Here is a 14,364-nt window from a genome sequence, read left to right on the forward strand (position 1 = left end):
CCCCTCCAAACCATTTTAAAAACTATCCCTCTTTATGTACATAATGACCAAATTATCCTTTTTTGAATGACAACAAGAATGTACAGTCACCAAAATCAAAAAAATTTCCCGCAAAAAATGAAAAATTTCCCGCCAAAAATGAAAAGTTTTCCGCTAAAAATAAAAAAAAATTTCCGCCAAAAATTATTTTTTTCCGCCAAAATCGAAAATTTTCTTGTCAAAATTTATTTTTTCCCGTCAAATTTTTTGAAATTTATACCTTTTAAAAATCTTGTAAACTCTTTTTAAAATCTTTACGAGGTGTTTAAAAACCTTATATAAACCTTGTAAAAGCGTTTACAAGGTGTTTAAAAACTTTTTAAAAATATTTTGAAAACATTATAAAAACCTTGTAAAAACGTTTAAAATGTGTTTAAAAAACATTTTAAAAACCTTTTAAAACTCTTCTAAAAATCAGCGTTTATAAGACCATCATCAGCGGCAGTTGCTCAACTAAATTTTTTAATTGAAAATTAATCAAATAATATTAGAAGGAGAGAGAAACACAGAGAACCGTTCTCAAAATCCTCCCGGTAGAAACGCTTCTCAGCTTAATACTACATGTGTCATTTTCTTATTTGATTACACAATAAATATTAATTTTTTATTTTGAGTAACGGGGAAGCAACGCTGCTAATGATGCTCTAAGGTTTTTATAAGTTTTCTACCTTTAAAACCTTTTAAAAACCTTGTAAATTTTTTTTTTGGCGGTAAAATATGTCAGAAATTCTTTTGGCGGGAAAATTTTGTTTTTCTTTTTATTGAATAAAATATTTTTTATCTAAGGGTAAAATAGTCATTAAAATTAAAATAGGGTAAAAATAAAAATATCCTAAAAGGGGTATTTTTGAAAAAAGGTATATCAAAAAAGGTATTTTTAACAAATTCTCAATAATAAACGTGAAAGCATATAATTTTATTAATTTACAAAAATACAAAACAGTCAAATACTATGAAATAACAATAGTGTTCAATGTCAATTCTTGAAACATTTAGTTTATTTTATTATGAGGGATCCCTTTATTGTTATACAAGATTAGTTTATGAGACTATATTAATTAAAACTTAGCAAAAAATGTAACATTGGCAACGGTGGTACTGAGTTTTTACCACGATTGTATTCATACATTGGCATTTAAAAGGTTTGGGATTAAATAATGATTTTGAAACGCAATACTTATTATGATGGTGAGTGGGGCAGGGGCCTTCGTAGGTCTCTCGATTTTCACACTCCCGCCTGCTAGCTTCTACATCTAATATATTGTACAGACAATCAATTAATTTATTATTAAACTAAACTTTCGAAGTCTACATACATTTAATTTTTTTCCGAATTACCTAATTAAACAAAAAGTGAGTTAATGTGTTACCTTGAACGTGACAGAAAACGAGTGCTATAAATATGTAAGAAACGAAGAACAAAATAATCGATTTCATGACTTCAAATATATTATATATGTGAAAGAAAAATTGTTGTTTAATTGTAGTAATATATATGTCTTTTTTCCTTATTGTCAACACTCGTAATATATGTATAAGCAAATTTCCTAAATTTAACCATTTCCACAAAAATTAGAGAAAAACAGAAAAGCCAAAACCATTATAAATACACGAGATTGGTCATTAGTTTTTAGAAATTATTACAAAATTCACTTTTTCCCATTTTCGATATTAATTATAATTAAATATTCAGGCTCATAGTTGAGTAGATCCAAAAAATACAAATTAAAGAAATGAATCGAGCAAACTTATATAAATCACCCATAAAACAATACTATTAAACTGAAAGTCAAAATTTAGTACTTAAATAATTGGTAAAACGATAATATTATTACTACTAAACCAACCTTCAAAATATGTATATATATATATATATCTTTTTTACCAAATCCAAAATAAAAGGAAAAAAAATGTTTATAGATTAATTACCTTGAATGTGACAGAAAACGAATGCTATTGATATGTAAGAAACGATGACCTATGTAACAGCCTTCATGACTTCAGATATACAGTATGTGAATTTCTTTTTTTTTTAACTTGCATAAATCGACCGTTTGTCTAATAGTTGTAATTTGTAAACGTACTGTATGTTTTTTTTCTTTTGTTATCAACACTCATAACAAATAATATATATAAGCAAACTTCCTAAACTTAATCATATCCATCTATACTATTAAAAGAGAAGTATTTTTAATAAGTAGACATATATTAAGAGATTATTACATGAAATGATGAAATGCCACTCAAATATGAATAAGGATATACATATCCTGTATCCAAACAAATTGATATTAATAGGAGCCAAACAGATTGATATTATTGGTATTAGCCGAACCAAAATAAAAAGATATAACTCTTCCAAATCGAGTGCAATTTTCTAATGTTTATGGAAATTGAAATCAACAAGATAATAATTATCTAATGTTTATGGAAATTGAATTAAAATTAATAGTAGTTACCTAATATTTGAAAATTATTTAAATTTGTTGCCATAAAAATCGGACTCTTAAATTCGAAATTACATATATGTAAATATATTTCATTTTTCTAATATATTTTTAGATATTTTTGGAAAAAAGATTTTAATTTTAGTATAATGATAATTATTTAGTTGGGTAAGAAGTAGTCCAAATTAATTTGTTAACATAAATAACGTGGTTAATTAAAGAAAACAAATATGGGATTATCAAAAATGGAAATAAATAATGTTAGTTTTTTAAATTTGTTTACTTAAATTAATTTTGTGAATTAAAACAATAATTACAAACAAGACTGCCAATAACCAATGAAAATATCTATAAACTGAATATGTTATTTTCTATTGATTTCAAAATGATTAATAAGAAAGTATTTCAAAAGTATATTCAACTTATAGATAAAAATAAATTATTTTTAAAAAATTTATGAAATATTTAATGTTTAGTTAAATACCAGATCTACTAAATCCTAATTTCGTGAAAATTCTAATTTTATAATAAAATATTATTTTTAATTAAAATAAATAATGAATAGTATAAGTTGAAATCTATAATAAATTTTCATCGATTATTTTTTGAAATTAATTGAAGATAATTTAAGTAATTAGTAACTGATATTAAATTTTCAATATTCTGAAAATTTTAATAAAATTTGTTTTGGTAAGGTTAAAAATCTTTTACGAACAATTAAGAAATTTATACAATGTTTTGGGCAAAAAATATCTAAACAATAAATGAAAAATCACAAACAGATATTTAACTTATGCCATACCATTTTCCTATGTATAACGAAATATTTGTGTTTAAATCCTAGATTATCCTTTTCTTGGTTTTCAATTTTGATAGCACATATTTTTTTGGTTCTATTTGCTAATTGAAGTAGAATCTAATTTTGAGTTTTTTTTTTAAATTCTTGATTTCAGCGTTCGAGTGGATCATCGTTTGAATAAAGCATGGAGAGAGTTGTTTCTCCACCTTGTGTGTAAGTATCTCTTCAAAACTATGTACTTTGATCTATTTATTTTTGAATATTATTTAGTTTGTTGACTTGGTGGCTTTTATATTATGTTAAGTTTGATCTTTTTTTTTGCATGACACACCCTTTGATTGAAAGAGTTTATAAATTGGTTTTCCTTTATAAAATCATCAAAAAAAAGTTATCAGAATATTGAGAAGAGCAGGAAGAGTTGTTCATAGAACATGTATCCTTAAAACAACTCATCGAGCTGTAATTATTTTTGTTAAATAATAATGTAATTTTAGTATTGAGGTTTAAGGTGATTTTTGTGTAATATTAATTTTTGTGTTTTGTTTTTGTAGATGGCAAACTTCGGTTCAATAATTTGGACTTGGGAATCAAACTCATAGATATGTAATACACGTAAACATTAAGGCTTTGAATGGTTGCATAGTATGCTGCAGACCGGACTAAAATTGGATTAGTCCGCACTTAATTTACCATTCACCATTGCGTATCAGTATGCAACAATGCATACTAAAAATCTCCATATTAGTACGCATTTCAACATACAACTCTATATTATTGTAAATTCACTGTTGGTCTGCATTTTTCATTCCACTCATCAAAAGCTCCATACCATTATAAACTCCATACTAGTTTGCTCCATACTACAGTCTAATATATTGCATACCAAAATATTGGTATGCATAGTCCGATCTACACCATACTGTATAACCATTCAAAGCCTAAGATTCTAATTGTTGTTAATTTTTAATGTTTTTTCAATTAGCTAATAATTTGGTTGTGTTCATGCAAAGGTCAAAGGTCAAAGGTCAACATAGTCGAGAAGCCTACGAAACTGTCTTTTTTTTCAAAACTAAATTATCTTTTAATTTCATGTTAATAAATATTTATGTTCATAGTTCATACCGAGAATAAATGACTACTAAACCTGAAAATTATGTACAATTCCAACTCATCCTAAGACAAAGATCAAACAAGAAGAAAGTATAAAAATCATTTTAAAATAGCTTGGCTGCAGTCATCAAACGCACAGAAGGATGTCCATATTTTTTTGTGAGATTAGTAGTGTGAAGAAGAAAGCATGTAGGTTGAAACATGAAGTAGTAAAATCAAGGGACTTTAATTATGACGTGAAGAATATACTTCATTTGTGATTAATTTTATTGTATTTAGACTTTTCAACGAGCAAACAACATGTTGTATTGAAAATTTGTGCATCCATCCACACGCGTTTAGTGTAAGATATTTGTGTGATTAATATATTTTGGATTTTAGATTCATCAGTATCTCAAAAAAATAAAATATTATGAATTTCTAAAATATTAATTCAAAATATATACAATATTGAAATTATGCGGATCTTGGTTCATAAGTGGAATAATATTTAACAGTTAAGAATAGTGTTAGTGGATTAATATCATAACTGCTAAGATTCTAATAAATTATACGGTGAAAAGATTATTATTTCATTCTCACACTTTTATAGCAAACTAATATGATTTGATGTTATAGATCCTATACAACTAAATATATCTACAAATAAAATCCACACATACGTGAGGATCCAAAACAGTTACTTATTTCCTTATCTGATAAACTAAAATAATATGTTGGACGGGATATACCACTTTTGTTTTACTATTTTCTGTCTTAAAATAGATGTAATGTCTTTCTCTTATTGTTTTTTTTAATGTAGTTATCTTTACATATAATTAAAGACAAAACTGATCACTTTTTAGTCTAAACCAAATTATAAACAAATAGAATACTTAGGCCTTGATTGGAACAACTGTTAATGGAGCATTAGCATTATGCAGCATGAGCAGTATGCTGCATAAGCTGTATGCTATTAATATATTAACAATGATATGTGATTAGTATAGCTATTAGCATTTAGACATAAAATTACAAAATTAGACATTTTAAATATACAAATATAGATTTTGTTGCTAATGAAATAGTTTAAAATACTTATTTTGAAAAACAAATTAAAACATCTTATAAGCATAATATCAAATGAAACAATAACTTATGAATATTAAAATAAATGAAACAAATCATACGAAAAATATCAAGACATCTTCGTACCCTTTGCATCATATATGAATATACACAAGAAATTTGGCTATAAGATTAAAAAAATGGAAGAGTTGCTTTTCAACTTACGAGGTTTGCTGAGGTTTGCTGCTGCAGACTTTTCTCTGATGCGTTTTCTTTAGGGTTAGGTTAAAAATATTATTGTGAATTTATAGTAAACTCTAGGTGATTAATGAGGGTAAAATTGTATTTTAATAACTTTAAAACCATTATGCTTGGGAAATGCTTCATTTAGGAGCATTGGGCTATAGAGCATTTAAAAGCCTTTTATGCTCCCTTTATGCTCCTTTTATGCTTTCTAAACAAAACATGATTGGCTTTCTAAAATCTATATGCTCACTTATATACACTACCAATCAAGGCCTTAACTGGTATGAGTTTGGTTATATCAATGTTAACATTCCTAAAAAGAAAATGTTTACCAAAATGTAATATATTATAAATTTAGTAGCAAACTTAGTTTTTGAAATCAATTCCGCACGTACGTGCGGGTCTGAATCTAGTGAAAATTAATTAGGAGATGAAAGGCAAAAACTACTTCTTACCATAAGTTTGGAAACTTACTATAAATATTTTTTTGGTCAACATTCTATAAATACGAAGAAGAGAATTTGGCAAAAATAACCAAAAAAAAACTATATTTAACTAACTAACAACACTAACTATCAATCAATTATATACCATGTATTATTAACCATCAATCTATCATATACCATGTATTATCTATAATAATGACATTTTTGTTCTTTATGTTATAAGAATAACTAGGTTTGAACTTGCGGTACACCACAAGACTAATTTTTAATTATTGTATTTTGGATAATTATATTTAAAAATATATATATTTTTAATATTTTTAAATTTTTTGTGTCTAAAAATAATTTATCATTTTGTTTGAACGTGAACTACAAAACAAAAAATGTTTTACTGAATAATAATAATTTTTTTTAGTATTTTTTTGTTGTTTTGTATAATAATATAGAGATATATGATGGGATAGTGTATTTTTGTTTGTTTGATGTAAAATTTTAACCCGCGAAAGTATACAAAACCCACGAAAGTATATAGTAGTCTTCTATTAGTCGAGCTTGAGTTCATATGACATGCACATAGTTTACATGTTGACTTTTTCGGTCGATGTTGACATATTTGTTTTGTGTGTAAAATCTGATTAGTATAGATTAATAGTTGTAGTAGTGAAAATCGGTATATCAATATATAGGGTAACCCGCAATAACAGTTTTTTTTTTCGCGGAACTATATTATATAAAAAAAATTATGTTATATTAGTTTGTTATTCTATGGTTGTTTTATTAATTTTTAGTTTGTAGAGATATAAATATAAATAGTAACTGGATTTATCACGTGGTATACCACAAAACAGTTTTATTTTTTATAACTATTAATTGAATAATTAAGTTTTTTTTTATTTTATTTTAACGTATATGTTAAAATGTAATTTCGGTTTTGACCTGCAATATACCGTATAATTGTGTTTTTTATATATATAAAACAGTAAGTATAGATATATATCTATTCTATTAAAGCTGAAGTACTCACTAGACTCAAATTGGACCATGACTTTGTTTTGGTACATTTTTCATTAAAAATAATTAGAGAATCACTTAATTTAATCAAATTAAACTATGATTACCATTGTCTGTAATGACCATTATACCCTCTATTCAATCACTAAATATCCGGCGGGTCGGGACGCGGATCCTGAAATATCCGGAAACAGAAGAAAAAAAATTAACGGATCTGTTTGTACTCCATTTCTAAAATATTCGGATCATGTTTTTGATTTGGTTCAAGAATAGTTATTCTCGCTACCAAACAGAGTTATTCGTTAGAGGCAAACACTCCGATTTAATTGTATTTAAGGTATCTAAATTAAAACCATATATGTTAATTACCAAAATTTAAACTAATTGCTTAATTACCGACATTGATCTTATCAATTAATTTTTCAGTATTATCTTTTAAAAGAGATATTTTGTGATTCAGTTAAAATCTTTAATAACGAATATTCATCTTACCAAATCTTACTACATTGCTTGATTTCCGAGATTATAATTTTTCTCTACTCTATTTCGATAAACTTTGAAAAGGAATATTCATCTATCAGTTGGAACGAATCAAGTAAGTAAATATATATTTGCGTATATTAGAAATATCAAATCTTAATTACTAATTGATAACATAAATCTACCTAATTTCACTATAAATATATTATGATCTTCCTATTGAAATATTATACTAAAAGAAGACATTTCAAATTCCTTAGACAAAATGATGGCTCTCCCCTTTTCATTTACTCCCTTGAAAGATCTCAAACCTTACAAAAATACTTGGCGTATTCAAGTTAAAATTCTCCATAGTTGGAGAATGAATACTACTAAACTTGGTGAATCAATAGAACTGATTCTGGCTGACGAAACAATATGCATATTAGTATAGATTTAATATTCCTTTACTAATCCATTAATATCAAATTATTCTATTCATTTTTTTCTTTTTTTGGTTTATATAGGGTGACAAAATAGGAGCTACTGTGAGAAAGGATCATATCAACAAGTTTGAAGCAGATTTGGTTCCTGGTACTTGGAAAATTATATCAACTTTTGGTTTGAATCTATGTACAGCCTACTTGCGTCCTTCTCTTATAAAGTATAAGATCAGTACCAGATATGATACGACAATTTCTCCTTCTGGTAATGTATCTGATAATCACTACCTATCATTCACATCGTTTGATAGTATACTTGCTGGAAACCTTGACAAAAATCTGATGCTAGGTAATTTAAAAATCCATATATTTTGTTACTACTTTAAAAGGATGAATTTACTCACTAATTAACACGGTTATATTATCTACATTTACAGATGTTATTTGTCAAGTAGTCAGTTCTGTAGGGATAAAAGAAATCACAAGTCGTAACAACATTACCAGGAAGAAAATTAAGTTTGAGATAAGAGACACTGAGTAATATTATAAATCTATTGATACATATATATATATATATATTTAACTGCTTATACTTTAAACTATATTTATATAATCTATGTTTGTTCATAATCTTAAAATAGGGATAATCGATTATCATGTACTCTATGGGAAACCTACGCTGAAGCTTTAGATCGTGCTATTAATGAGTCAAGTGATTGTATGGTCATGTGTTTCCTACGCTTTGTTAAACAAAACAGCTTCAAAGGTAACATCATGGAAAAATATTATACATTTACACCGACTATAACAAATAATTTGTTTTACACCTTTGACTTATGTATCATATTTACTTTTGATTTCAGAGAAACGATACATTGAGAATGCTTTTAATTCTTCTATCTTGATGATCAATCCTCAGCTACCAGAGATGGAGGCTTTTCAGAACATGTATATTCAAATAGAGTTGATATTATTCAAATAATTATGTTTCATTATTCTTTACTATTTTCTCCTTTTTAGTCTTCTTGCGGATCAATTGGCTTTAACAATCACCAATTCTGGTGGGAAGAGAGTTTATAACACTTCTGGTAGCAAGAGTGGTCTTGAATTCCCTTTGCAAATGATCGCTGATGTACTTGCTGAAACAGAGGTAATTTACATTTATGTTATACTCTATCAATATATTTACATAACCTAAAATAGATAATCAATGTGAGACAAGCTTAAGGATGATATATTATTTTGATAGGTAGGAAAATGTAGAATCGCATGTTCTATATCAGGAATCGATACAGATTGGGGTTGGTTCTATATTAGTTGTTGCAAGTGTAATAAGAAGGTTGATAAAGAGGACCCCACGGTTAAATTGGAAGATGTCAAGAAACCAAGCAAACCAAGGTGGAGGTGTGAAACTTGTAACGAGTGGGCCACGTTGATTGAACCTAAGTAAGTATTCTAACTAAGCTAAATTGTGGACTACTATTGAAATATTAGTATATGTTTGTTGATATATTCGATGATTTATTCCTCTTTAGGTACAAATTACATGTCCACGTGTGGGACAAAAGTGGTGTGACCAAAGTTTTCTTCTTTGATACTTGGGCATCAAAAATCGTGGGAGTTTCCGCAGCTGAAATACTAAATGGTTCATTTGAAGAGGTAGTTTCTTTTAGTATAGAAACATGTGTTAACATATTTCCGAATCTAACAAAATGATATTTATGCAGATTATGGATCCTAATCTCATCGCTGATCAAATTAAGGCTGTCTGTGGCAAGACATTTCAATTTCTGATATGTATTGCTGGGGACAATCTTTCTGGTGCTAGAGATAGTTACAAGGTTGCTAATGTCTGGGAAGGCAATAAATTCATGGAAATTGGTAATGAAGAATCGGAAAATACTATAGACCGAATTAGTCTCACCAATTCTAAACAGGTTTAAATTTTCACTTAAATATTAAACTCTATTTATATCTATACTATTAATGCATAACTCTAATGTATATACTATATACATACATGCATCACTGGTGATTACCAATGGCACTGAGCCATATGAAACTGATAATTCTTCCAGTTCAACTCCTTCGTCGAAGCGCAAAACAGAATCGATCCACCCTACCATTGATCAATCATCTACAAGTAAGAAACAATGTTCCAATCACTCTACTGATTTCACCGAAGATAAAGGAGATTATCCTACCAAGGATTTGAATGAAGTCATTAGCTGTGAAGATGTTGATCACGGAAAAGCATAGTCCTACCCCATGTTTGGTTTCCCAATATTTTCATATTTTCAGTTGAACAATAATAAGCATCTTTATAATGCTATCTTTTAATATTTATTTTTGGTTATTTGCTTACTTTTAATCTTATTTCTATATAAGATTGCTTTGTTATCAATAAATCACTATGGTATTTTTCAAAAATGTGCGACTGCTTAGTTTTTTAGTATTAATTTTAAGCAGTAGCCTCTAATGTAGAAATCTTTAAATTGGTAAAATAGGATCTCTTTCAACAGAGACATTGATGATGGTAAAGACTTGCTATAGGGTTCAGAACTTTCAGTGGAGTATACGATGAAGAAATATACTTTTAACTCATCTGTTTCATCATGTATCCATCAATAAAGAGACATTTGATATAACCATTAAATAAGTTCATCCATATAATATACAACATAGCAGTTTCTCTCATCCTCTCTGCCGCCCACTGTTACTTTATCTCACTAGGGATGCTTTTGAAGAATAATTCTCAAAAATATTTTTAAACTGTATATACATAACATAATCGAATTTATAATCTATATCATATTTTAAAGTAAACCAATGCATGGATGGATTGAAGTCAAAATATTAACATTTACATACTTCCAAAGTCTTTGCTTTGGTTCTATAAATTTCCAACTGACATTACGAAAAAGACATAAATAGTGGACGTTACTTCGAATCTCTCTTTTCCTCTTTTCTAGATATATCCAAATAAAAACATTTACTATAATCTTCCTATATAACTGTTATAGAACTATTATAACCTCTCACCTTTCATCTTCTTTCTTCTATTCTTTTTTTTTAACAAGAAAAAGCAAAAAAATGGTAGCATACATAGAGGATTTGAATCCGACAACAAATAGGTTAAGTGTTGCTGTTAAGGTACTGAGGCTGTGGATACCCCAAATCATTTTACGTCAGCCAACCTCCATATGTTTGATATTGGTTGATGAGAAGGTAAAAACCCACGATTAAGTTGATTAAAAATGCATTTTATCCATCATCTTTTTAACATTTAAATCTCAATTGTGGTACTTCTTAAATTTTAAGGGAAAAGAATTGAAGCAAAACTCCGAAGTCGGGTTTACTTTGATCAGTTCAGAGACGTGTTGCAAGAAGGACAATGATATCTTCTTTACAAGTTCCAAGTTATTGAAAATCAGCATACTTTCAGGAACTGTAACACGTCTTTCCAAATATTGATCACAATGCAAACTCTCATCACTCCAATCCCTCCAAGATGTCCAGACAACTTTCTTCATCTAACAGATGCATTATCACTTGAAAATGCTACAGAGGATGAGAGAAACTGCTGTGTTGGTAAATTTATTCAAATATTACTGTTTAACTTACAAGTTTTCTTAAACAATATTTTTTAATATTCATCATCATAAGTACCTTTTTAATATTTGGCTCTTTTTAAATAAATTTAGATTTTTGTGGTGAAGTGCAAACAGTCAAGCCCAGACGGAGAATTTGTTTTCTAGATAATGAAAATGGATTCAATGGTCTGAAAGATGTTCTTCCCTTTACTGTAATTGACATCAAGTAAGTAGATTGTTTTAAATTTAAAAAGAAGTACTATCTAATTTTAATAATTTTTGCCAATGAAAATAATGCTACGATGGTGGCATAAGTTTTTGACTTTGTTATTATTTTTTTGTAAAGTGGCGAAGAGATTGAATGTATTGCTGTAGGTGATACATTTTCGGAATTTAAAGATAAATGGGAACAAATTGTTGCAAGTCCTTCGTATGCAAGTGATTCAGTAGTGTGTCTGCTTATGTTTTGGAGAATATCTGTCTTTGAAGGTATTAAGAAATAAAAAAAATATTTGTTTTTCATAAACCATGAAATAAAAAAAATATATTTTTTATTGACCGTTTTTAAATTATTTTTTTTAAAAGGGGTTCGTTGTCTAATGTCTCAATTAAGATGTTCTAAAATTCTACTTGGTGACGAAGCAAGAGAATTCACTAGAGATCCGGCACTGTAAGTACATAACATTTCTATACTATGACATATTTTAAATATGGATTCATCTCTATAGTCTTTTCAACTATTATTTTCCTTCATGTTTCGCAGTCTTTGTTTTCATGAAACATCAGAAGATGAAGACTATAACGGTGAAGAAGAAGAAGAAAATGATTCAAATGAATCAATTTCGCTTTAAGATTTGCTACTTTAATATTTATTTCCTTATAATATTTCATTTCCTTCTAATTTCAATATGATTTCAAATTAGTTGTTGTAATCTTGAACCTTTAATTGCGGAAATATCTATTCTATTAAAGCTTAATGAATATGAAATTACTGTTAAAAAATAACTTTATTACCAAAAATTATTTTAGTTTTTTTTTAAAAAAGTTTAGACATAAACTGATCATGAATGACACATGCATGTCATTTCTAAATTGAACAGCATTGACTAAAACCAATAGATGCCATTTATAAAACAGTAAGATTTCGATTCCCATTGTTCTACTTTGTTGTTTTCCCTACCTAAATTTATTACAATAAGATTTGATATGATATTTGGTAAACGAATATTTACCAAAGATATGAGAGAATATTGGCGGTTATAAATAATTTCTTGATATTCTTAATTACTCTTTATTAACAAATCGGCGTAATTTACTCTTTATTAACAAATCGGCGTAACGATTCGTAAACGACGTATATTGTCTATAAAAGGAAGCAATATGTGACAGTTCATAACATACCTTCTATGCTTAAATCAAAAACATCATTCACACAAAATGGTCGTATATGATAGAGTTAAGGATCTTCATTCATGGAGATCTGGTTCGAAAATCCAAGTAAAGGTCTTGAGAAAATGGAGAAAGGAGTCTGACGAAGGTTCCACAATTCAACTAATCCTTTATGATGTCTTTGTAAGTATCTATACATGATCTCTGTAGAATCAATTTTATTTGCGAAAATATACAATCTATTGTGTAACAATATGTTTAATTTTTTTGATATAGGGTGACAAAATTGAAACAACCATCACTCCGGATCTGTTCAAAATTTTCAACAATCAAATTGCTGAAAATGATTGGAAGGTTGTTTCCAATTTCTCTGTCTGTCACAATGATAGACGTCTGAAGCACACTGAATGTGATCACAAGATTATCTTCATCAATGACACCATCGTGGAAAATTCAGAAGTGATTCCAAACAAACACTTCTTTGCTTTCGAAACTAGTGATATAGTCTTTGATGGATACCATGCTGTAACACAACGCCCAATAGGTAAGTTTCCTTATTTATAGTCCTATTTGTACCTTCATATATTTTAGCAAGATATCCTAATAATAATCTGACAACAATATTTTCGTTTTCTATTAGACATCATGGTTGAAGTCGTCAATGTCGAACCCATTATCCATGCACATTATCCAAATGTGGAGGTTCCATATGCGATTATGAGGATCTTACATTTCACTCCTAGAGATTTATGGTATATTAACATTTGCACTACGATCTTAGGTCATTTATATATGAAGCATTATTTAAATTGTGTATATACTGAAATTGTGTTTCATTGTTTCGTAGTGGTATGGAGATACAATGTGTGGCATATAATGAGACAACCAGCTTTTTTACCAACAATTGGATTGCAACAGGATGCTATCATGTTGTTGCAGTCTTGCAATTTTGGCATGCCAAATACCCAAGTTTCGGTAATTAAAATTTTTGTCTTTGTATAATTGTTATTCTATAGTTATTGTACATTACTATTTAGGGAATTATTTGATTTGGAAAATTTAATGCTTTTTTATTTACTATAAACCTGACCTACGTTTTCCATTAATAGGTCAAAGAATTGAACTGTATTCTACCCGTTGGTATCAAGGATTCATTTTAATCCCCCAGTTGCAGAAGTCCAAGATTTCAAGATGAGGTCATGTATAGTGTTTATTAATTTATAGAGTATTAATTTATTAATTTATAGTGTTTATTAATTTATAGTGTTTATTAATTTATAGAGTATTAATTTATAGTGTTTATCATAATTTATAGTTTACTGGAAAGATTGTATA

General features: G+C 27.9%; 3 protein-coding genes across 4 annotated transcripts; all 3 read left to right on the forward strand.

The window, feature by feature from the left end:
* Positions 1-7,893: 7,893 nt before the first annotated feature.
* On the forward strand, positions 7,894-10,306 carry LOC104699060 (replication protein A 70 kDa DNA-binding subunit D-like). The gene is made up of 11 exons (XM_087456171.1): positions 7,894-7,962; positions 8,132-8,198; positions 8,244-8,396; positions 8,485-8,584; positions 8,689-8,813; positions 8,911-8,995; positions 9,068-9,197; positions 9,297-9,493; positions 9,583-9,706; positions 9,775-9,984; positions 10,145-10,306. Exons 1-11 carry the CDS (start codon positions 7,894-7,896, stop codon positions 10,304-10,306), a joined length of 1,422 nt encoding a protein of 473 aa, XP_087312297.1.
* Positions 10,307-11,087: 781 nt separating this feature from the next.
* LOC147942717 (uncharacterized) lies at positions 11,088-12,617 on the forward strand. 2 transcript variants are annotated; one of them, XM_087452987.1, is made up of 6 exons: positions 11,088-11,275; positions 11,369-11,638; positions 11,752-11,866; positions 11,987-12,129; positions 12,226-12,310; positions 12,404-12,617. In XM_087452987.1, the coding sequence occupies exons 2-6, from the start codon at positions 11,527-11,529 to the stop codon at positions 12,489-12,491; spliced, it is 543 nt and encodes a 180-aa protein (XP_087309113.1). In that variant the 5' UTR covers positions 11,088-11,275; positions 11,369-11,526; the 3' UTR covers positions 12,492-12,617. The 2 variants fall into 2 exon arrangements, with proteins under 2 accessions (XP_087309113.1, XP_087309115.1); XM_087452989.1 differs by having other exon boundaries at positions 11,106-11,275; positions 11,376-11,638.
* Positions 12,618-13,077: 460 nt separating this feature from the next.
* LOC147942718 (uncharacterized) lies at positions 13,078-14,012 on the forward strand. The gene is made up of 4 exons (XM_087456172.1): positions 13,078-13,212; positions 13,306-13,573; positions 13,670-13,781; positions 13,877-14,012. Exons 1-4 carry the CDS (start codon positions 13,078-13,080, stop codon positions 14,010-14,012), a joined length of 651 nt encoding a protein of 216 aa, XP_087312298.1.
* Positions 14,013-14,364: the final 352 nt, after the last annotated feature.

The sequence above is a fragment of the Camelina sativa genome, chromosome 6, assembly GCF_030686135.1.
Source record: "Camelina sativa cultivar CO46 ecotype springtype chromosome 6, ASM3068613v1".
NCBI lineage: Eukaryota > Viridiplantae > Streptophyta > Magnoliopsida > Brassicales > Brassicaceae > Camelina > Camelina sativa.